General features: G+C 38.9%; 2 protein-coding genes across 6 annotated transcripts in view; both read left to right on the top strand.

The window, feature by feature from the left end:
* lrrc49 (leucine rich repeat containing 49) overlaps positions 1-9,759 on the top strand; it is a 32,565-nt gene extending 22,806 nt beyond the window's left edge. For all 5 annotated transcript variants that reach the window (XM_019360648.2, XM_019360641.2, XM_019360645.2 and 2 more), the window contains 5 exons: positions 1,414-1,648; positions 2,172-2,357; positions 2,867-2,976; positions 6,414-6,567; positions 8,963-9,759. In XM_019360648.2, coding sequence (XP_019216193.1) covers positions 1,414-1,648; positions 2,172-2,357; positions 2,867-2,976; positions 6,414-6,567; positions 8,963-9,178 — 901 coding nt within the window. In that variant the 3' untranslated portion in view covers positions 9,179-9,759. The remainder of the gene's footprint in view (positions 1-1,413; positions 1,649-2,171; positions 2,358-2,866; positions 2,977-6,413; positions 6,568-8,962) is intronic.
* Positions 9,760-13,492: 3,733 nt separating this feature from the next.
* The window catches only part of thsd4 (thrombospondin type 1 domain containing 4), a 45,668-nt gene continuing 35,062 nt past the window's right edge, over positions 13,493-24,098 (top strand). Inside the window, exons 1-7 of the mRNA XM_019360635.2 lie at positions 13,493-13,816; positions 14,561-14,615; positions 14,853-14,922; positions 16,102-16,424; positions 17,884-18,316; positions 19,471-19,573; positions 23,057-23,193. Of these exons, the coding sequence (XP_019216180.1) occupies positions 14,587-14,615; positions 14,853-14,922; positions 16,102-16,424; positions 17,884-18,316; positions 19,471-19,573; positions 23,057-23,193 (1,095 nt within the window). The 5' untranslated portion in view covers positions 13,493-13,816; positions 14,561-14,586. The remainder of the gene's footprint in view (positions 13,817-14,560; positions 14,616-14,852; positions 14,923-16,101; positions 16,425-17,883; positions 18,317-19,470; positions 19,574-23,056; positions 23,194-24,098) is intronic.

Below are 24,098 nucleotides of genomic sequence, written 5' to 3'. Positions count from 1 at the left end.
CAGTTAGTTACAGCATGAAAGGAGGAGCCTTGGTTGATGTGGGTTGAAAAGCTGCTTGCAGCGGTGTACCTTGATTTCCTGCCTGAATTGACACGGTGCCTGATTTGTTGTGATTACTGGAAAGCATAATTTGGGGCAAGTGAGCTTATGTTTAACACTAATTAAACTGTGTTTAACTCACTGAAGTCTTATGTAGACTACTGTATTTATTTACGACTGTACATTAACACAAACAAGCATATGAATTCTGTAATTATGAAATGTATTTGTAGACAACACGTGGACTTTATGATTTTAATTTCTTCATATTTACTTACTGTTTATTAGTTTTAACAGCCTTTAGACCAATGGTTAATAGATTGAGACAACAAATTGCAGATTCACAAAAAAACAAAATATTAATAACAATATTTCTGTGCAAAGAGTAAACATGTTACAGATTATGAAATTATGAAATTACACACTAATACACACAGAAATGTGCAAACCTGTTTTTGTTTGCATTTCCTTTACTTGGTCAAGCTTGTCAATCTAATGGAGACACAATACTACCTGTAGCAAACTGCTCATTTTAAAGAGGTATGTTACTAATTCAGTTCAATTATTCATTGACAGTACTTGTTTGGTTTTTAAAAATTTTTGCTAATCTTTTTTCCACCTAAGAGAGGAAACTGCACCTACTTGGCACTATAGAAAAAGCTATTGTTTGAGGGCCACTCTCTAAAAATGGTGACTTTTCAAACAAGCTTTTTATATGAGACAGCCTCATTATAGAAAACTAAATATACTCTTTTTGTTTACATTATATTTTGTGCCCCTGACTGTCTATTTAACCTATCTAAGGTCATAACTCAAACTCACACTTTCTAAAGTTTGGTCTCTGTGTAATCTTGGATTAGACTTCAGTAATCAAGGGATTAATCTTAAAAGTACTTTGGCTTTCTGTTGCATTTCGTCAAGAGGATATGAAACATGAATAGGGGTGATTTGTCTGTTGGCGGCCTGAAGTCAGGATGATCACTGTTGAATAGTGTGGAGCCAGTAGCCATCTGATGCCCTGCTATGCTGAAAAGTCCCTTGAGTGTCAGCAGACCCAGACGGAGATTATGTCTCCTTGAGACTCGCCAAGATTCTCTACTCTCACGACTCTCTTATCAGAGAAGGGCACTTCAACTGTTGTATAGGAGTATAGAAAGCAATTGGGCAGCACAAACAGGACATTGACTAGACCAGTGAGTGTTCTCTTGCGTTCCACTTCTCTTAGCAACAATGCCTGAGTTTTCAAGCAAATGTAGCATACACTTTTTTCTTGAAGACATTCTTCAAGTTTCACAAAAAAACACAATTTGCGCATTTAGTATCAGAATATTAACTTAAGGAGTGTTTTCGTGTGTGTTTGTATGTAATTTGCAGGCTTGTGGAGGCAGGGAGTGGCAGTGTTCAAAGCTTGTCCTTGTCTGACAGTCACCTGGCAGAGCTGGATGGAGACACCCTGCGTTTATTTGGACTTGGAGCCCTGGAGGCCCTGGAGAGGGGCTGGGGTGTTCAGACTGCTGGTGCTGTCACTGTAATAACCTTCCGCTACATCAGCTTTGATGCCATAGTACCAACACTGCCACGAATAAGAGTCAAGTTCCCAAATCTGTCGGTGAGGCCCTGTTATTTTATTAGCTGTGCAGCTGTGATGACTTAATTAATTAATTAATTAATCAGGAAGGAATATGCTCATTGTATTTTTCATTTACCTTACTCACCAAAGTTCCATGACATGACACCAAAAGACGGTCTTGGCTAGTGGCTATTTGCCAGATCATAGCCAGATAGTCCTTTATTATTGTCCCTGAACCTTTAGTTAATTTCTCTTATTACGTAATGTATCTTGTAGGGCGCCACATTAATCCAATATACAATAGAAAAATAAAAATAATAGTCAGTGGTAGGGCCCATAATTTATACTTAGAGCTGCCTCACAGGTATATTGTTGAGGCAGTGTAAATCAAGGCAGTGTAAAAAAATCACATCATTTTAATATATTTAATATATTTAATATATCTTTTAAACCCTTTTTACCAAAGGCCAACCTTTTAAGTCCTAGTTTAATTTAGCAAGTTATTGATATAAACAACTAGTTATTGCTTTAACAGGTACCAACTTTTCTTTCTTTTCGGTAGCATATGATCTTCTTGGAAACCAACATCAGCCGTCTGCCGCAGCTGGCAGCCCTGGCTCAGGTGAGGCGCCTAGACCAGCTGACCATACACCCAGATGGCAACCCAGTGGTCAGTTTGACTCTTTGGCGCTCCTTTGTCATCTATCGTCTTCACCACTTCAACCTGCAGAGAATCAATGGCCTGGAGGTGAGGATTAGCTTGATCTTTTAACACAGTCCTGTTGTTTATAGGTAGTGAGATATGTTGGCAAAAGCCCCCTGACAACATAGTCCCTGGAATCCCTCGGACACACAAACCCCTCCACCACGATAACGTAGCGATTCACAGAGGGGCAATTAATTAATTAAAAACATGTCAAACCATTAATTTACTGTTGCCAGCCCTAAATTATAGGTCTGTGTCTCCTGGAATGCTGTACCTGAGGATATTGCCTCTACATTAGATCCCATTTTAGACTTGATTTGATAAATGACCTTTAAATTAGTTTTCACCTGCCGCTTGTCTCAGTGTTAGCTGCCACTTTCATGTCTTATCCTATCTTGCATCTGTTAAATGGGATCAAACCTTTTTGCTAGGCCGAACCCATGAATAAAGTTGTAAATCTTCATTTCGTATTGGGAAATACACGAAAAAGCTTGTCACTAAAATATCTTGTGCTGTGTGTATGTATGTGCACGTTTGTGTATTGACTTCAGGTGACCATGAACGATGTGATCGCTGCAGAACGTGTGTTTGGAACACTGGGCCATATAGCAGCCACCGAAACTCCACGTTGCCGGCTCCTTCTGCTGCTTGAGGAGTCCAGGTGAGAACTTGATCGCAGATGTTTAACCATAACATAACATTAACTACAGATTAATGACAGGTGTGTGCTGTGTCTTGGACCGTGTAGATTGTTTGTTTAAATATGTCAAAAATGCGTGGATCCTTAAATGTGTGTCAGATGTAGGCTTCTATACATGTGTCTACATGCCTGTGCATAGCGTTTTGTGGGTATATGAGTGTGAGTAACAGTGAGACAGAGCCTGGCACTGAGGAGCCAGGGGAATTAGACTATGTGTCTCAGGATAAGGGTGGGTACTTGGCATTTGGACACAAACATTCCTTTCTCTCCCCAGCCAAAAAACTCTTGAGGTCTGTCTCTCAGGGTCAATTAAAAAACATCCTAACAAGGAAAAAAAATCTGCTTGTCACGCACAAGACTACTTTGGCCAGATTTCTTGTAAAGACATTTTTTGAACTCAGTGATATCTACCTGGATAATAAATAAATTAAGGATTATATACTTCCTAGATAATTGAATACATCTTGCTTGTAACAGATTTTACCCCATGTTGGCATCAGAACTACCTTAATTTTTAATTGCATAGATCACAAAGGAAACATTCCTCTTAGATTTTAGTTATATTGACAGGAAACCTTTATAGTGTTGAAAATCTCCAATTCCACCACAAAGGTGTTCTACTGGGTTGAGATCTGGTGACTGTGTAAGTTTGAGTACAGTGAGCTCATTGTCATCTTCAAGAAACCAGTTTGACACGATTTGAGCTTTGTGACACTATCCTGCTGGAAACAGCCTTTAGGAGATGGGTACACTAATGCACGTTGAATAAAATGTAAACAAATTTATTTTAAACAACCTAGAACTCAATTTCAACTGCCTTTGCATCCTCATTGCCCTTTAAAAGTCATGTTAAAAATGTAAACTTTTGGGCAACTGGCTGTAAGCTGCATCTCACCTCTGCTTCATGCAGTCTGTTATGGATATATAACACACAACAGCCTAAGGCCAAAGATTAATTTCATATCAGTGCAGAAATCTTACTCACTGTTATCCGCATGCAGAATCTTGAATCATTTGTATCCATCTGACTCACTTATTAAAAAAATCTGAAAACTGCTGTAGATTGTTTCTCACATAAAATGTGGTTTTAGTTTCCCAGCATGAAAAATAATAAAAAAGAAATGACTGGAAACAGCAATTATGAGTGAGCAAACAGTATTAAAAGGTGGTAAATTAATGCTGAGCTCTTGTTATGTCTATTTTGTTTAGTGGGTTTACATGAAACACTAGTGAGGAGTTAAGTTCCTGCAGAGGTCAGTAAGTTGAGGCATTCTGCGCATTTCAGGATTTGTCCCCACTGGGATTCTGTCACTGCAGGGTCTCCTCGATGCAGAGTTATGCATGGCTGCATAAGTCTGCATCAGTGCCTTCATCAGTGAGATGTTTTAATGGGTTTCTTTGCGAAATGTTTTTAAAAGTTATGGACCGATTTGACCTGCAAGATATGGTAAAAAATCACAATGTGCATCATATTTTCACATAAATAAATAGCTAGAAATAATAAATAATAAAAATAAATAAATAATAAAAATTGTTGTACATCATTTTTTATGTAGTCAGATATGCCTCTGGATCCAGGGACTCAATTCATTCAATGCATTTGTAGCCGTGGAATAGGTATTCATTCAGACTACGCTTATCTGTGCGCCACAGGTGTTCTAGTAAGAAAAAACCCCCACATCATCCTACACTATGGAATTTATGATCTCATTATAATAAATGCTTTCAGTTTATCACACTTTGTTTTGCATCATAAGGAGCTGACACTGGAAACACATGTGATGCTGTTTATATTGCATATATTAGCTATCCGATTTTTCTGTGCACATGAGCTCCTCTAAAATTTGGCATTGAGTCAGTCTATAGTCATCGCTTACTTAGCTAATCATTTAATTGCCTTAATTTCATACAAAATCTGTGCTTCTTGTCTTTCCTGAAATAGATGTGAATAGTCCTTTAATGGACTAGAACAGAGGTTGCTATCACCAATCAATGATAATTTTTTCATTTATAAAATGCTAATGTCCTCTCTCTGTCCCTTGCTTCTCCTTCTCATATAGCATATGTTATACCTGCATTAAGCATATTTCATAGTTCCTCTCAGTATAAAGTTACATGTGCAAGATTCAGTAGTGTGTATTCTCTGTTTTCAACAGCTGTTCATTTTCAGTCATTTGTAGTGTGTGACAGTTGTATTTGTGTTTGTATGCATTTATAATGGCTGTAATATACTCGTGGCCATTTCTTGAAAAAGAGATTTATAACGTCATTTATCTGGATAAGTAATAAAGAATATAGAATATCGTAAAAAAGTATAGAGTATAGTAATATAAAGTATAAAATACAGTAATAAAGAACTGATACACTGTGAACAAGCTGAGAGAGAGAATGGCCCATTTTTTTTTGTCTACCTCTAATCAGTTAAGTTAAGTTAAGTTAAGTTAAGTTAAGTTAAGTTAAGTTAAGTTAAGTTAAGTTAAGTTTAGTAAGCTCACTTCCTGTACTTAACAAATTTCCTCTGTAGGGGAAGACATCAAAGGGAAACTAACTCTGTAACTGGGCATACTTGCTATATTGCTTAAGGTCTCTGATGGACAAAATACAACTAAATTCCTCAGCATTAAACAGATGCCATCTGGATTGTGTTTGTAAAATTCAGGCCGAAACTGTGGGATCATATATCAAACCCAAGGTGTTGTTTCAAGTTGTTTTTTTTTTTTATCAGATCTAACTTCCACGCATCTGTATTATTGTGTTAGTCATTATAATGTGTGAATGACACACACTGATGTGTTTTGGCATACACATGCATTCACACACTCTACAAACTGTCTTATCTTAAAAGGAATGTTCGCCTCCAGCTTCCTCTGAAAAGACAGTTTCAGCATCCTGGCACTGACCTGTGGTACATGTTGGTGCAGTAGTGTATCACATGACATTTCCTTTTGATAGACAGCAACATTTGATGTAGTTTATGTTAGAGCGCTGTACTGCTTTAATAAGTGTATTGTACTTCTCTGTGTTAAAGACATTAAAATATTTATGGAAATAGTTCAAAAAGACTATTAACATTTTACATATTGTTTGCCTGTTTGCTTGGATTTAATCCATTATGGCGTTTTTTTGTCCAGAGTAGCTGAGTGTTGCTGACCTTTCTGAACTGTCAGTGTTTAAATGCTGTCATTTCTGATGACTTCTCGAGTGAGCCCATTCCCTTATTTCTCAAGAAACTGTTTTGACAGTATTAAGTTGAGATAGTGCCATTTGATGGATACTAGAACACGCCTTTAATATAGTGGTGCCACTCACTTGCAGCCACTGTTTCTCCCCAGGTGTCTTTGTGTTTTTTCAGTCTATATCTGACTTACTCTTCTTTCTTGTCTTTCTTCACCCTGAAGGAAGCGGCAGTTGCAGTTCCTGTTGGAGGGCCGTGGCCGGCGGGCAGGACTCAGTCCAGAGGAGCTGCGTGATAATGGGAAACTCCTAGGAGAAGGCCTGAGCAGAGCATTGTTTAACTATCCAAGCAGAGACTGCAGTGCAGAGAGCCCTGAGGTTAGTTCTTATTTGCAGTGCTGACTGTACTTCATCCTCAAAAGAAGGTTAAGAGAAAACACAAACAATGAGTTGAACAGGAGTCAGGTTCTGGTGTCATTCATACAAATAACACACAGGTCATTAATGCACCATCAAACAGGAATCAATATTTGACATCAGTCCTTTCTAATTCATGCGGGACTACTGTACTCAAAAGAAACTTGTTATCTTGATCTGCAGTCATTTATATTCAAAGAACAGAGCAGGCCTCCGTTACAACAGTTATGGCATTGATTAAGTCAGATAAAGCAGGAATGAGAAGTATGGGTGAGATGGACTGAAAGTTGCTCTCCACTACAATGTCTCCATAGAACTATTAGAGCAAGGAAAGGTATTGTGCATGCTGTGTTATCATCATCATTGCTAAAGGAAAAATCATGCTTTCAATGGAACTGCTAAGTTTCACTAACAAGTGCAACTAATACCACCAGTGTTGCCAGAAACTTTGCATTGGATGGCATAGCTTATAAAACACACATTATAAACCGAAGAAAAAACAGCAATTCTGAAATCTTAAAATTACTTTCCTCAACCAGATACAGTTAACATGGTTATACTTGGGATTACTTAATATTACTTAAATCTCTATTTTCTCTTAAATTCAGCAACAATAAATACAGTGAACTTGGGATAACAGCACATTGGAGAAGCCTAAGCCTCTAGCTACTGTAGCCTCTTAGTAACTGGCACTTGCACTAATGCAGTTTCATCCTGCTTTATTTGGGTGCAATTTAACCTCCATTTACTGAGGACAGAGTGGAGCATCTGACATGTTTGTGCAGATCAGGCACCAGTACCTGTTTTGGCATGACAGTACTCTTGCTTTTCTGCCCCATGTTCAGGTCACCTCTTTCACCTCTCTTTTAAAGTTAGATAAAGGCTTTTTACCCAATCTCACAATAAAGCCAACACCAGCATTGACTTTATAATTTAGTAGTATGTTTAACAAAAGCGTACTGCTATATGTAAGATGTCTGTTTCCACTAATCTAAGATACTCCTATCATTTCTGTTTGAAAAACAAATGTATTTATAAGATAGAAAAATGAACAAACCAAATGTATTATAATTTGTAACACAAACATGCAAATCACGTTGTTCTGTTCACAGTCTATACGTATGTTTAAATAAGTATGGAAACCATTTGAATGTTGATTCAAGAAACAGAATAGAGGAATGGGAGTAAACTATCATCTAACATCTCCAACAGTGAAGCATGGCATGCTCAATGAAAAAAGATCTATATTACACACAGTGTAGGGTAGACAGTAAAATGAAGAGAGAGAGTGAGAGTGACTTGCAGGAAATACTCTTATGTAGACTCAAACACAGGCCACAGCAGAGAGAAGCATAGCCTTCGGCATATGAGTTGTCTGCTCAACCACAGTGCTGTGAAAAAGAATTTGCCCTCCTCCTGATTTTTCCTTTTTTGAAAATTTGTTACAATTACACGTTTCAGATCATTATGCACATTTGATCTGATGTTAGAAAAAGATAATTCTAGAAAATACAAAGTACACTTTTAAGAGAAAAAAGTTATCTAAACCTACCTACCTCCATGTGGAAAAAAAACTGTGGAGGAATTTTTGCCAACTCTTCTTTGCAAACTTGTTTCAGTTCAACCACACTGAAGGGTTTTCAAGCATGAGTGGCCTGTTTAAGGTCATGTCAAAGCGTGTTAGTAGGATTTAAGTGTGGACTGTGATTCAGGCACTCCAAAACCTTAATTTTGTTTTGGAATTGGTTTTTTGACCTAAACAATTTTTTGAGCAATAGCTTTTTTCACATAAGGCCAGGTACATTTTGATAACTTTAAAGGAAAAAAACAAAACAACTTTTTTCATCATTTAAAAGCTGTTTTGTATTTCTAGACTTCCCATCTTTTTTAGCGTGTCTTACAGGATAATATGTGGCTAACTGTCCTTGAAATTAAGCTTAGTACATGTTGGGTGTTGCTGCAGGCCAGTGATGCCCAACTAAACTACCACAGAACTAATTCAAGCAAAATGATACCTTTTGAACTGGTCCAGTGAAAACCCAGACATCATGACCCAGTAGAAAGACAAAGCTTTTCATACCAGAAATCATGAGAACTTATCTGATCCAAATAGTGCAAATTTTCCTTGTGAACTAAAAATCTGAGGTTTCACTTTTACACTGTAATTGTATTAAGGGTGTGTTTAATAAAGACATGCGGGATTATTACTGTCTGTGTGTTATTATCTGAAGTCTGTGTACTTATATTTTTCATCCCATTGTGAGCAGTTCATAGAGAAAATAGGCAATCTCAATGGTTTCACATGTCCCCATGCCATAGAAAAACAGAATCAACATCAACAACTTTCCTTTCACAGGAGGGCAGTGTGGAGTCGTCAGAGCGTGCTACTATGGTAGAGCAGTACCTACAGGAGTTGGTCCAAAGTGCATCAGACACCAACCTGAAGGGCGAGGCTTTACACAAGCTCTGGCCTTCCATGTTTGCAGAGATGGTGAGAGACTGTGTCTTGGAGATGAGGGACCGAGCGGCCTTCCGCCAAGCCAGCCTGGCAAAGCTCTCTGAGACCAAGTGAAAAGGACCCAAGGTTCACTGTTAGGCAACATACCTGCACACGTGGACAGAGCTTTCTTGAGCATCTTCGTCCTTTAATTTCAAAATGGATTACACATAATCACTTTGTCAGTTTTAATGCATTTGGAAACACAAGGGTGTATTTCCTTAGTCTGTTGGAAGCTTCTGCTTGATATGTACGTAGACTATTTTATAGATGTCTGAAGAAATTGTCTGAATGTAGATTTTTCACTAAAAAACCCACAGTTTGATTCTTCAGAGCTTGAAGGTAAATAATACTTGAAGAACGTTAAAGAGACTTAGTGACTCACAGTGCATTGTTGTCCCTACGGAGCATTGTCTGCACTTTAAAAGCCATCTGAATGACCCCTCTACACCATTAATATCATCAGCTGAAAATGACCAGTGTGTCTTTTCTTGAGACTAGAATGATTTTTCTGTCTTAAAGCCTGTCTCATCCATTGCTCTCTCATTTCTTCCTGCGGGACATAAATGCAAGGGCACAAACAAGGACAAGGTCTTTTCTTTGTTTACCACTGATTTTCTGTATTGTACTTAGTATTAAACAATTCTGCATTAACACTGAGATTGTCTGCATAGTATGCCTAATTATTTTTCTGATAAATGTCTCTACTGGAGTGAAGGGGCTAGGTCTCACAGGCATCCAGTTAGATCATTTCTTAAAATATGCCATTCTCACTTTGAAAGTCAGTCACAAGCCATTGGTATTTCATAAGGCGGAGGCTCTACGTTCATGCTAGGAGGTCCAAAAACTAGTAAGGTAGCGTGAACTAAGACTGGAATGTCCCCGAAGGTGTAGAGGCTTCACCTGTTTCCCACCACCTGCTCTTTAACCCTACAAAAAATGCTTAACCTTTATTTAATCCGACAGTCAGCAGGGAATGGCACCAAGCCAGAGGAGTAACACCACAAGTATCAGACAGCCCCACACAAGCTGATGGGTCATGTTGTCCTATGTCATCCACATGACTGGAGATCAGTCCCTTTCTTGGGGCATTTGACTTGAAGAAGGCAAGAACATCAGTGCCCGGTGGCTATTTTCTGGTAAAAAGTAATGTGAGTGACATTCATATTTACTTTTCTCCCACAACAATCTTCTGCCCATGCTACAGAGTATAGTTCAGCATCTGTTCTGATAGAGCGGTTAAATCTAAGAACCACAACATTGCAGCTTTTGGATAAAAAGAAACACGGTATAATGTGTTGTTTTTGGGGCAACTGTCCCATGATGATTTCATATGAAGGCTCATTGTTCTGCTTTGACAGGAAAGCTCTCAGTGCAAAAGTCTGCTATCAGAAAGCGACAACTAGTTTACTTTGAACACGTCTGATGCGCAACATTGCTGCCTATCAGCAATGCACTGTTGTTATATTTTGTCAGTTTGTGAGACTACAGCTGTCAACACTGCAAGAAAAGTCTAGTCCCAAAGGACTGACAGAACTTTGTGACTAGTGACAGCATACAGATGCAGAGCCACAAAATGAGAGCAATGTCTCATTGCTGGAAAGAAGTCCAGACAGTTTAGTATTTCCTGAGCTCCATCCAGTCTAGAAAGCTACACACATGAATATGTGCTCCATATGTCTTGGTGAGAAATAACTCAATCAATCTGCGGCACAAATTAAATACATATTTGTTTATCATAAGACGTTACACTGACATTTGTATTAAATATGTAATGTGTATTAAATGCAATTTTATTATGTCTGAATATTAAAATATATATAGTTCTTTTTTCAATTAGAGTTGCTGTGTTTGCAGCAAGGATTAGTCTGGTTACATGTTAATAATCAACAGCTGTAAAACTTAAAGTGGGTGAGTAAAGCATGGGGTTTTCAACTAATCTCAGTTAGCACTGGCTACAGTATATCATCAAAATAGCTTTTATCTATGCCTGAAAACTGAGCACTTGGATCCTTGTTCACAGTAAATCAATGCACTTTTTTTCTGTCACAACAGCAGCACTGTACGTCTCAGCTGCCAATGCACAGTGGCCATCAGCCAAGAAGAGCTTGGATAATGAGAGGCAAACTAGTGTGAGGATTTCTGCAAGGCTGTGAAGACAATCTCATTTTCAGAATGCAAATAATGGACTAACTTTCTTTCCATCTTTGTGTACCTCTGATTTCTCAGACAACTTTAAACCTCCACGCTACAGGCTTGATTGATTCAGCTGTGGTTTAAAGCTTAACAGTTGTCTGTTTATGAGTGCAATGGTGTAATTATAATGTAGACATGCATAGAAGGTCACAGTAAACCGTAAACAGTAAACCCAAAAGAGGGAGTGAAATGAGAGTGAATACATTATTGTACTTATTATAAAATAGCTGACTAAACCCATGCAATATTATCTGCATAATCTCTGTTTGGGTGAATGACAAGCTAAAATCCTAAGAGCTGGTTTAGAAATTGCAGTGTTGATATGCTCAACTCTGATAGATTTTTCTGCAGTCTGGAGACCCGGCTGCCAATTCGTTCCACCTCACAGGACCAACTATTAGTTTCTGCTGGAACGAACCAAGTGTATTGTTTATTGTGAGCCATGTGCTGCAAAAAATAATGATCTGAAACAGTGGTTTGACTTGTTAGTTAATCAATTAAATTTGAGAATTATAGTGAATAAGATGTAGATTTTAAAATAAAATTCCCCCGAACATCAACTTACATTAACCCTTAAAAAATGTAAATAAATAAAGGGAGATGGTGGTTTACTATAGCTTGTCATTCTAATGGTCCTTTTAGACACATTCATGACATTTCTTTGAGTGTTGTCCAGAGACAGTGTACATGTTCACCTTGTGTGAGACAGTAGTGTCTACTGTCTTTAAATCTTGTCTAGACAGACTGTCAGCCAATCATCTGAAACAGTATTGTTTGTCTAAGACAGGTTTAAAAACTTCAAGGTTAAATGCCTGAGCAGTCTCAGCATCTATGCACTAGCGAGAAAAGTCAGTGGGGGCAAGCTCCCTGTACTTTAATCCCCATACTGCAAAGAGACATACTGCAGTGCAGTGGTACATAGTGCCACCAGTACCACTGGCGATGGATCTCTATGCACAGACTTAGGCTGCACAGACATATTGGCATACTGTTTTCACAATATTTGTAGATTATGTTGGCTATACTCTATAATAAAGGCTGCATGTTTATGAATGATGGCTATAATAAGCTGCTGTGGTATAAACCACTCTGCTATGCATAGCACTGTTTTTTCAAACTAAATAAACAGACTGAAGAGAACAATACACTGAGCTTTTTTACTTGCAAAAATAAAACAGCAAATGTCTGTGATTCAAGCCTGAAGCCAAATGTTACTCCACATGTGACCTACCTCATATAAAAATGCCTCCAGTTTTCATTTAGCTAAAAAGTCTTAGATTATCTAGTTTTTGTATATTTGCTTTGGCTGCATCCGAGTACCAATCCCACTTAATGAAGTCTGCTCCTTTGAGACATCCTGAAAAAAAAGACAATTCTTAGTCTGAATTATAGTTTAAATTCACTGTTTTGCGGTTTTTCTCCGTTTCCCCAGTACTGGAGCAGTATAGGTAAAGCTGTACATATAGCACTATGAGTTGGTTTATTGGATGACCAAACAATAAAACCATACAAACAAAACTGTGCAAATTGAATTTCTTTCAGAACAGTTTTTTCAATGACTCTATGTCATTTTGTAGAAGATAGATAAAAAATGATCATGTTACAGAGGCATGAACTAGATTATCTAATGAAATGCATTTTATTTGTGGCAAGAAGGGGAAACATTATTTTCATAAAACTACCCTTTAACTTTGCCGTTTTGTTATTTTATATATTGAGTTTGTTTTTAATTGCTGCTGATTAAAACTATTGCAAGCTTTACAAAGTCTCGAGCAATATTTTGAAAGTTGTATTAAACCCTCACAAATATGAGTTACTGGCGTCCTTGCATCGCTGTCGTATGCAGTGTTAGAGAACAAAAGCTAAATGCAGCTAATACACCAGGATTCAGTTTTTCAGCACTTAGATCCTTTTTGTGACCCCTGTCAGAGACACGGGAGTAGCTTTGATTTGATTAAGGAGATCATTTACCTGCCTGTGGCTCCAACATGGGCAGCTCACGGCTAGAGGAGTGTCGAAAAGACTTTGGAGAGGAACATAACCGCCCCCCCCCCCACTTCACTCTCACTTTACACGTAAATATACCCAAGCTCGCCACCACCTTTCGCGGAACTGGAAAGGAGGCGCACACCTCAATATTTACACGAGACACAAACACACACAGTCAGACAACGTAGTCACAGCGGCAGGGGGCGCAGCAGAGGGCGCATTCTGTGCGGGGTGTCAGAGTCCAGCTTTCTGTCATTCAGCGGCTTTGTGCGTAAAAGTAGAACCACCGGAGTCACCGTGATGATTAGAGTCTGGAGTTTACACTCTGCCTGGATTTGTTTCACAACTCTGGTACGGATTAACTGATTTACATGGCTCAGCAGCAAGTTTCTAGAGGGAAGCCCTGCATTTCTACCTGGATTAATGTTTCGACCATGAGGATTGCGCGTTGATAGGACCTACTGCTTAGAATTTACAGTGAAGTAGCAAATAACTTCACCATACACGCGTCAGTAACTAAAAGTACAGGTAGGTGGAGATGATGCTATAGGCCTTTCTGTCATACTATTATCATTTATTGTTATTTTTCTGTAACTATAATAAATTAATCCTCATAGCGAGTAAAGTGAATGTGTATTACGGGAAGTGGCGTCCTGCTCTGAGGGAAGAATCGCACTAATTAATAGAAAGTTACTGTCTGCTTGGCGACCTTTAAAAAGCATTATGCTATCCAAAAGTGTGCTGTGAGGTTAAACTCTATGATATTCAGCACAACTAATTATCTACCACCCTCATTCACCACTCAGTGTTTTCCCGGTGTTTGCTAAGTGGTAGTTTGCAGGTCTTTTTGACCATTTCATTAGTGTCAATAAAATTCATGTAGGAAATGTGCAAAGAAGGCCTAGGTCATAGGGTAAGGGGTAACAGGTGAAGGTTTTTCTCTGACTGCAACTCAAACCTGCTGTCAGCGGTGATGCAGTTTTTAGATTCCAGAAGTTAAGAGGTCATCACAGGGTCAGGTGGGTAAAAGTCTTTTCCAAATGGATTCTAGAGTGATGTGGTGGGAAAAAAAGGTACCAGTTTTGATAGAATCAACGTTTCCTTTGAATATATGCCAAGCTAAAAAGGTGAACTGAGTCTGTTCTGTAGCTGGACAGTGATTAGACAGAATCTAACTCTCTGAAGCTTCTGGACTGTAGCCTCACATCAGAGCTGAAAATGTCACCACCACTCAGGTGCATGCTAATGTCAACTTCTCTTTTTACATTTAAGTGTACAGCTTTAAGAATCCAGGAAGTATGAAAGGAGGCTGTGTCTGGACTGTCAGGTAAATTAATATCGGGTGCATTCATTTGTGGTTAAATGCAGATTTATGTCTGTGTTCCCATTTTTTGTGAGACTGACTCATTCTCTGATTATCCTTAATAGCAGCTGAATAACATCAGTATTTCAACAATATTTCAGTAGTAGTATCAGCAAATCATAAATGATAATGTAAGCCAATAAATCAGTTGGAGTAAAGCTGTAAATATGACCAGTAATTACTTCTCTCTGGTTTGTACAGACTGTCTATGCTGCTACTGTTACTTTGGTCAGATCCCCTGGACAGCCAGCACACAACAGACCACAGAAAGGTGAGCATGGGAGATGGAGCTACTAGAAAAAATATGTCAGTGTTCTAACTTGTGTGATTTGCTTGATGTCCCAATTCTTATGATGGTAGACCTCCATCAACTGTTTCCTGGAATTTTTCTTTTTGGTGTTTTATCTTTTAGTCTAATTGCTCGGTTGGAAAAAGAGACAGGAATGCTCATCTCCAAAGATGGCATGCATGATTGTTTCTCATCAGCACAGCCAAATGCCACCCAAAACAGTGAATGAGAGTATTCCCAGGGGTAACCTGACCACAGCGATGATCTGTACTTGTAGAGACCGAAAGTGAAAACAACTGTCGGCTGTAGCCAAACAAAGAGGGCTGATTTTAGTTGTCAGCAATCCACCTCTTGACCCCTGCAGCAACACAAGTAATGGAAGTTGGCTGACCAACAGAACTGTCAGAAAGAAGGGTGTGTGTGTGAATTGCCTCCGTGTGTTTCTACTGGAGGTCCAGCTGTGTGACCTTTGAGTGACCCGGAGATGACAGTGGCTTTGAGTTACAAAAGCCGAAGCAGCAGAAGAGGTGGAGGGGTGGTCCAGGGCTTCTCTGAATAGCTGCACAGGCTGACTGACAGCAGAAGAAGCTCCCTGCCAACTCTCCCTACTGCTTTTGTATTCTCTTTCCATCTACTAAAAGTCAAAGGCAGCTGAGCTTTTACTACAGCCATGTGTTTGCCCAGAGAGGTTGTTGTGAATGGCGACAAAGCGCTCCTTAAAGACAGGATTTCCACACAACTTTGCGGATAAAGGCGGCTTGGAAAAGGACTCCTGCTGGCAAATTCCTCAAACAGAGAGCAGAGAGTGATCGCTGCTAATATGTCCCTGGCACAGCGACACAGAGGGATACAGTCAATAGTGAGAAGCACAGGTAGCCAATAGGGGATAGACCACAAACAGACACCCACTAATCAGCCAAATCGGGCCTTTATTACCATGAACAGAGGTCTATTTCATGAGCACTGGTGGGAGGCAGAGAGGCAGGATAGTTGTGGTGATGTGATGAGGTCCCCAATGTAAGCTTTTATTGAAAGCCATGATCTTTAAAGATTAAAGTCTTGCTGAGGCTTTCAATGAATCCTTGGCATTCAGATCTTGCAGCACTTTTCCACTTTTTTGCACTTTGTGATGCCCTTAATTGATGTTTAATTTCCATGCAGGTTCCTCAGAGGGCAGAGCACCAAGAGGAAGTTAGGGCAGAGCATGGAGAAATTCAGGGATCTTGGGGTGTCTGGGGCCTCTGGTCAGCTTGCTCCCGGACCTGTGGAAAAGGAGTACAAGAACAGACTAGGCCCTGCCTACCTGTGTACACTCCATCTCAGTACCCCTCCAGAGGGGCTGGTGTTCAGCCTCATCACCCAGGCCGTATAGTTTCAGCTCTTCGGCCTACTGTTCCTCTGCACCGCAGCACAGCCAGACCCTACAACAGCAGCAGCCGTGGAGAGCTGAGAAAAGAGAAGGAGAACAGGCCTGGTGGGCGCAGGTACACACTTTAAGCAGATATAATTCTGCACAGAGAGATGGGATTAATTGTAAGACCCAAAGCAATCTAATAGACGTATTTGTAATTGTATTTGTTTTAAAATAGCAGATGATTTAGATATAGATCAGCGACAAAAAAAACACGTTGTGATACATAATGAATATCCAGGCATTCGTTTAGGCCACAATGAAAAATAATATGATGGAGAATTTTGGTCCACTGGCTATATAACTGTAGTAATAATAAATAAACTATGAATAATAAATACCAGTGCAGAGTACAGACTACAGGTTGCCAGCACAATAGCAACCTGACCCAACAGACAGGGGCATTGCAAATGAAAAGAAGTTGGGCCCAGCAATTACTGATTTTAGTCCATATAGCGTGTCATGGTGGAAGATGACTAATGTAGCATCTGGCACAGGTTGAGCTATCCTGACAAAAAGTACAATGTCAAAAATTATTTTCCATATTTCATCTTGCTTGACTGTGACATACACTGTGACACTGATGGTTAGACACACTATGTAAATATGGTGGAGTGAATTAGGATCACTGTTTTATTTAATTTCAGTCAACTCATAACTGTTTGGCAATGTTTTTGGTCAAGGCCATTGTACGAAATTAACATCATCCTTTCCCCTCTGTGTCTTCTGTAAACAACCTCCCCTACCCCCTTTTCCACAACCATACATGTTAAAAGTGCAGTCTGCTATGACTTATGACCAGGTTACTGACAGGATTCATGACCCTGCGACTACTAATATGACACAGTAACCATCAGATAATAGATGTTTAACATTTGAACCAATAAAGAAATATTGCAATGCATGTTTCTATATCTATGCATTTTTTGCCACTATGTTGATTTGCTACAAAGCACAATGAGCCTTTTTTTTTTTTTTAAAGTATATCAGTTTCTGTGCTTTTTCAGTGAGTCATGTATGGCTGTGCTGCATGCTGAGCAGCGCAGCCTAAAAGTGACTCTTTGGAGCCATCATTGTGGGCACATCTGACTGCCCTCCAGTGGAAAACTAGTCTTTTATGGTTGGAATCAAAAGCCCGGCTTGTGCTTGGCAGCTTTGTGACCTCTTTCCTGTTGTGGTTGCCTTTAAACAAATAGCACTGACAGCTGAGTAATGGGGGGTTGTTTGAGTTGGAATCGAAGGAGCCAAATAACAACAAAAGCTCACAGAATTCTGCCACTGAGATCCTGGTGCATCACAAAAGTTGTAGTTCAGAAGAAGGGCCATGACATTTTCTTCAATAAAAGATGGCATTTAGCTAAACTTAAACCTTTCCAATAAAAGAAGATATTGATTCAAGTCTAAAACATTGAAACATGGTAGCAGACTGGATTCAGTTCTGTGGTATTCGACAGGGACATGTGTAGCCTAGAGATGAAGTGATAACTACACTTGCACACTAAGTGTTAATATCCTCATGTTTGTGTTTTCAGGAGGGTAACAAACATTATCCCAGGGAAGTACGGCTATGGAAGGGCGCCCTATGTTGCTTCATTGCAGACGGATACGGGCCAGGGCTCTAAGATCCCTCGCCCACACAGACACAGACGCTCTGTTGCAGCTAATTCCCACCACCCCACAGCTAGAGGCCACGGTAGCCACAGGTTAAACGACCCTAATGCTTCCAGCAATATCCATCTCAACAGCAGACCCTACATGAATGCCAGGACACAGCATCCCAGAAATAACCAAATCTGGGCTCCCCTTTACCAGCCTAGTTCAGCCAACAAGGCTGAGGTCCAACAGGAACACCATACAGGCAGCCACATGTCCAATCCAAAGCAGCATCAAGTGAGACCTTACAACCCTCTGCCTTCTTCCTTCTGTACTGGGGAGCATGCTCGCTACAGGATCTGCAACAGTAATGTATGCAAGTCTGAGTTTTGTTTGTATTCTCAGACTGGTTTGTCAGTAATGGGATTTCATTATTTTCTAATGCTGCTTTTGTTTGTGTGTGCAAAGGAAAAGCTTGAATTCAAATTATAAACCATTGGTTTTAACTTTGAAGCTCGGATGAGGAAAAGTACACATTTACATGAATTCCAAAATTTATGTCTGACGGAAGGCAAAGAATGCAAGATGTCCCCCATGGAAATAGAATATACTGTTGGGTTGAATTATTGTTTGTAGCTTTAGACATATAGTGGTTGTGTACTCCACTACCATAACAGTTTAATTCAGATAATCAGACCTGGTTCAAATATGTTTAGAGTTTATTAGTCAAATTGCCATTGACTGAGTTGAAGAATTAAACAGGAACACCTAATATTAATTAGAAACTAGACAGCCTATGCTGTTTATTGCACTGTAGTGGACTCATTAGCTTTGGGTGTGAATAGTTTATACTTTTCCAGAGCCACATGGTCAAACTTGAAACCAATCTTCAAATCCATCTCAGAATTTTTGTAAAGTTTTTGATTGAGATACTGAACTTATGAGTAGATGTTTTATAGCAGCGCTCACCAGAGAGCTGCATTTGTCTGTGTTTGAATCAAACATCAAACCGTATTTAAATTACTAGGGAAAACACATGCTCTTAATAACTCATACAGCACCTTCACGGGTTTAACACCAGCTTAAATGCACGAGTATGTGGATAAGCTTTGTTTGTCTCATTCTAGGTTATTGAATTGATTCTGTGCATTAAAATGAATTGAAACAGTCTCTGGTTCTGCACATTGTCTCTCTGTTGTGTGATGACAGATATTCAAGTAAAGTAAAGCAGACCAGAGTCTTGTTTAGACAAATGATATAATGTATGGAGACTTAAGGGAGGTTGGGTTTCACTCTGGAGCCTTCATATATGCTTGGAATCTAAGTGCTTTTGTTAAAAAGACAGCGCTACAAGTGGAGGAGTGGAAACAGTTAAAACAGTGAAGGCTCACTGTAGCAATCAGTAAATCAGTGGCTACAGAGCGTGACAGTGAGACGCGGTTGTAGTTACAAAGGGATTTACCTGTCGGACTTGATGTTTTCATGGAAAATAAATGCATGTTTGTATTTCACTGGTCCTTCCACAGGCTTGTCCCCCATCCAGCAGACACATCCGGGCTGTCCAGTGTTCATCTTACAATAACCAGCCTTTCATGGGCAGACTGTACGAGTGGGAACCTTTTAATGAGGGTAGGTTCCATTTATGAGCAGTGTGAGCATACATAAACTGTATATATGGTTAGGTTCATAATCTGTGGCACAAAGACAAAATTTCTTCTAGTTTTGCCTCTGTACACCACCATAGTTGACAGTCAATCAGACAGTTAATATATGATCAAAATGTAAAGTTTCTGCTTCAATTCAAGAGTCGTCACATAATTTTGTATTAGCTGTTTAAGAATTAAAGACTTTTTTTACGTTCAAAAATAATTGTAAGGACTGTATATACAAGCAGTATGACTTTTTTCTCTTTAAAATACAAAACATATAAGCAGGAAACTAACAAGTTAGGATTGTACATCCTGACATATTAGCTTTTATTAGAGACAAGAACGAGATGACTGACTGTAAGGATTGTATATAGAGATTGTTTTTAATACTTGGATGAAAATTCTTTTTAGTCAGTGACCACCTGAAGTCTAGAGCCCATGGACATCATGAAATGCTGTGTTTCCCTTCTGGAGATGCTTTGCCAGGCCTTTTCTGCAGCTGCCCTCAGTTGCTACGTTTTTATATTTCATAACTGGCTAGCCCTACAGTTTTTTGTTCTCTCTCTGAGGCTTATTTTGGTCTTTCAATCTCATGATGGCACCTTCACTTGCACTGGCATCTGTTTGGGCCTCATATTTAAAATTACAGTGGAACCCTATAAAAGACTAATTCAAAACTTTGGATCGATGTCAGATATGTTTGCTACATTTGTGATAAAATCAAATCAAAGAAAAGCCTCACCTGGCCATGAAACTGTTAGTCAATTGTCCAGGTAGTTTTTTAGCTTCTGAAAATGTGTATAAAAATTCTTAAACAATTAATGCAGAGTTTTTGTTAAGCCCCTTGAAATAAAGCTCAAAGCTCATGGCTTCATTGTCATATAACTGATTTGATTTTTAAATCCATTGTAGTGGTATAGAGAGCCAAAACTACAAGTAAATTAATTTTCACTTTATTTTAGAATTAAATGCATATTTACCCCAGAATAACAGATCACATATAACAAGGACACTGTGTCTCCACTGTCTTTAACTGAGCAAAAGGGGCAAAAAAGGTAAAAATTTCCCCACATATGTCAATTTTGCAGTCAGTTTTGATTTGGGGTAGCGTCACTGTAATGGTCTTGCCCTTGCGCTCTCCTAATTTGCAGGTAGTTAGATAAAAAATATTCTAATACTGAGTCTGACTTTTTACTATTAAAAATTTTGAGCTAATGATGCCACTTGATGAAAAGCTGAGAGGCCGCTAACAGTTCATCCTGAGGGCGACATGATTAAGTCAAGAGGCTTGAGGCTTGAAATCTCTTGGCAGAGACAAACGTTGCAGACTTTGAGACTGACTGTACTCAATTAGTCCCCCTAAAAAACTAAAGCAGGGGTTTAGGGCTGTCAATATCAGGATTATGTGCAACACATACATATACAAAAGAAGCAAAAAACCAACATTTCAGAAAAGACAACAACATTTTACTTTTAGGAAAAGGTAGGGACAGTGTTTTTAGTTTTTGAAAGCACAGAATCTTATAAAATCTCTGGCTGGCCACAGTTCAGTATAATTTGTTTCAGTACTACTCTCAATAAATTCCATGTCTGAATTTAATTGAATTTTTATGCTATTTTTGAAATGTTGTGTTTTTTCCTTTTCTTGTTATGTCATGCACCTCACGGCTACCATATCCTCTCTCCAGCATGGCTGACAAACACAGTCCTAGTGAAAACCTAAACCTCAGTTTAAAACACAGAGATGACTGAATACCTGTAAAGTGTTGTTGAAGAAGTAATAAATGCTGCTCAAAGTCAGTAGCTTCACTTAACCCTGAGGTCACACATTTCACAGTTAACTGCATGTTCACACTGTGTTACATCTTCAGCTGCCTGACCCATGACTTATTTAAACTGATATGTGGCTTTATGTAAGGACTACGGTATGCCACCTGTCCGTAGGCTTACTGATGAATGTTCATACATACGAACTCATTTAACGTACTCACCTGAAGTATCCAGGCAACAGTCAAAACAACTGACTATCTGTCATTTGTCTGAGCTAATGGAAATACCAGCCTCCAGAGTTAATATCCTGTCAAACAGATGTGTATTGTGAGATCTTGTCTGTGTGCTGTGGCCTTAACTGATGGATAACACAGATGTAAAGATTAAATAACCCCAGGTACACATATGAGGTTAAGTCTGGGTCATTTGACACCCATCTTGAGCAGTGCTTAAACATACTCTTGTACATCTGTTTAAGAAATGCCTGGCTTTTGGGCTTGTAGCATATCTAATTGATAAAGCACATGAATAAAGGAAAGCAGAGATTAGACTTTGCAGCTTTTATGCATCAAACATAATCTTTTGTCAATATTAAAGAGCTTTTTTGTAGAACATGTTTAACATTTTAAAGAGAGAGAATTTCACAACTGTTTCCTTTCAGTTTTAAAACAGCAGTCAAGGCCAGTCCAGTGCTGTTTTAGTTCTTTGTCAGAATACAGCCACAGGGTAAAACTGTAAAACTTCTTTTTTTGCACAGAACTCTAATGTTTTGGTAAATTATGTGCTTAAATATTATATTGTTATGACCATAACAACTCTTATGATTTAAAAGGTGAATATGGTGAATATGGCAATAAAAGGCAAAAACAGCACTTGATTTAGATATGGTTGATTTAGAAATGACCTCCTCTTTAAGCTGCTTCCAAAGTGCCTGCTATTTTTGATTTAAGTCCTTGTTTGACCACTTGTGCAAATGCAGTGTTCATTGGATATTCTCCATTTTATCAAAACTGCATCTTAACAGTTGGAACTCTTCTGGGGAAGATGACAACGTCAGAGAGGATGGTTGATGAGTCCAAAAACACTCACGCCCTTTTAACATGCTGTGAACTATAGATGAGCATACAATGGGCATGCTAAGGTCATGTCTTACATTCGGACTTTATGGTCTTCTACTGAAGACTGTTATTTGGTCTTTGCATCATAACCTTAGACTCAGTTCCCAGTTTAAAACAACAACAACAACAAAAACCCAAACCATTGATTTGTCCTCTGCACAAGTTTAATATGCCTGATAAAGTCACACATGTGCAATTTTAACTGGTCAGAATGGTGGCTTTAAAGTGTCCAGAGGTGCGAAAGGATATGTGCTTGAAAAGGTTAGCAAATTTAAATATATTATCAAAGTACAGTTACTCCCCATGTATCATATATGCATATGCATTCTTTCAATGTGGATTCAGTCTTTAAATCTAGCTGGATTTCATGTAGTTATAAAATAATAAATTTAAAATCTACGTTTATTTCATTCACACAATGATAGTGTCAAGTTTTTTACACATATTTAAAGATGGATGTCAGCACGTTCATCTGTGATGTGTAATTTTCTTTTGTTTGTGTGTATTGTGAAACCAGCATATTTTCAAATCTTGAAATATGTCTTTATATCATGAGATCCTAAATCTGTTTACAGTTCCTATTGAGCAGCAGTGTGAACTCAACTGCCGGGCCATAGGGTTCAGGTTCTATGTGCGACAGTCAGAAAGGGTGATCGACGGGACGCCATGTGGACAGAACGAAACTTCTCTCTGTGTGGCAGGAAAGTGTACGGTAGGCCACACACTGACCCTTTTTCTGACATACTGTAGAAAAGAGAAGGATTTTGTATTATTTTTCATGATGCTACATGCTACATGATTACATCTATTTACAAGATCCTGCAGTGCTTTGCTGAGATGGGCAACATTTTGTTCTAACTGTTCTCACTTGTATGAAACAGTATGTCATCGTTAAGCTCTGTGTGTTTTCATGCTGGATTTCTGCTGCATCCTTCATGACCTTAGAGTGGAGCTCCACCTTTTCTTCATGACCTCTTTTTTGGGTAAAGCAGCAGTGATTCAAATGTACAGATGGAGTGTAAAACATTTATAATATAAGTAAACATTTACACACTTAGGTGGTAGCACTGGTGTAAAGATGGCTATGAGCACCAGAGGGCAGCACAGCATAAGAATCATGGCTGTACAGTATCTGTGATGCAAAGCAGCAAAAATCGGGGGTAGGTTTTACCCTGCTGGATCAAAACAGGACGCTGTTGCTGTGTGGGCTTATAGTTAGGTATGTATTCATTGTGCTGGATTCACTGTAACTCTTGTTTGAACAGGGTTTAACTCCAAGAAATGTGTTTAAAACACAGCTCAATTCCAACTGGTTGTGCTGACCTTACTCTTTTAACCCAGTGTCTTTCCCATGAACTGTAATCCAGCAACAGTCTTTGCAACATTAAGATTTAATCAAGACAGAAAGCCTTCTGATCTCCCATTTCACTGTTAACGCACACTGTTCATCGGCATTGTGATCCTTCACAAAAATAAATTGTGATTTGCGTGTCTGATTCAGAAATTATTTATCTGCAAATGTCCATTTATGTTCCAGTCTCTGATGTTCTGGCTTATTATTTAAAAACTCAAACTCATAAGAAGTTTTTCAGGAAAGGGAGATTTTGTTCTGCATCT

Source organism: Oreochromis niloticus, linkage group LG1 (assembly GCF_001858045.2).
Source record: "Oreochromis niloticus isolate F11D_XX linkage group LG1, O_niloticus_UMD_NMBU, whole genome shotgun sequence".
Classification (NCBI taxonomy): domain Eukaryota; kingdom Metazoa; phylum Chordata; class Actinopteri; order Cichliformes; family Cichlidae; genus Oreochromis; species Oreochromis niloticus.
The sequence above is the reverse complement of the archived record's forward strand: the minus strand, read 5'-3'. Positions and strand labels throughout refer to the sequence as shown.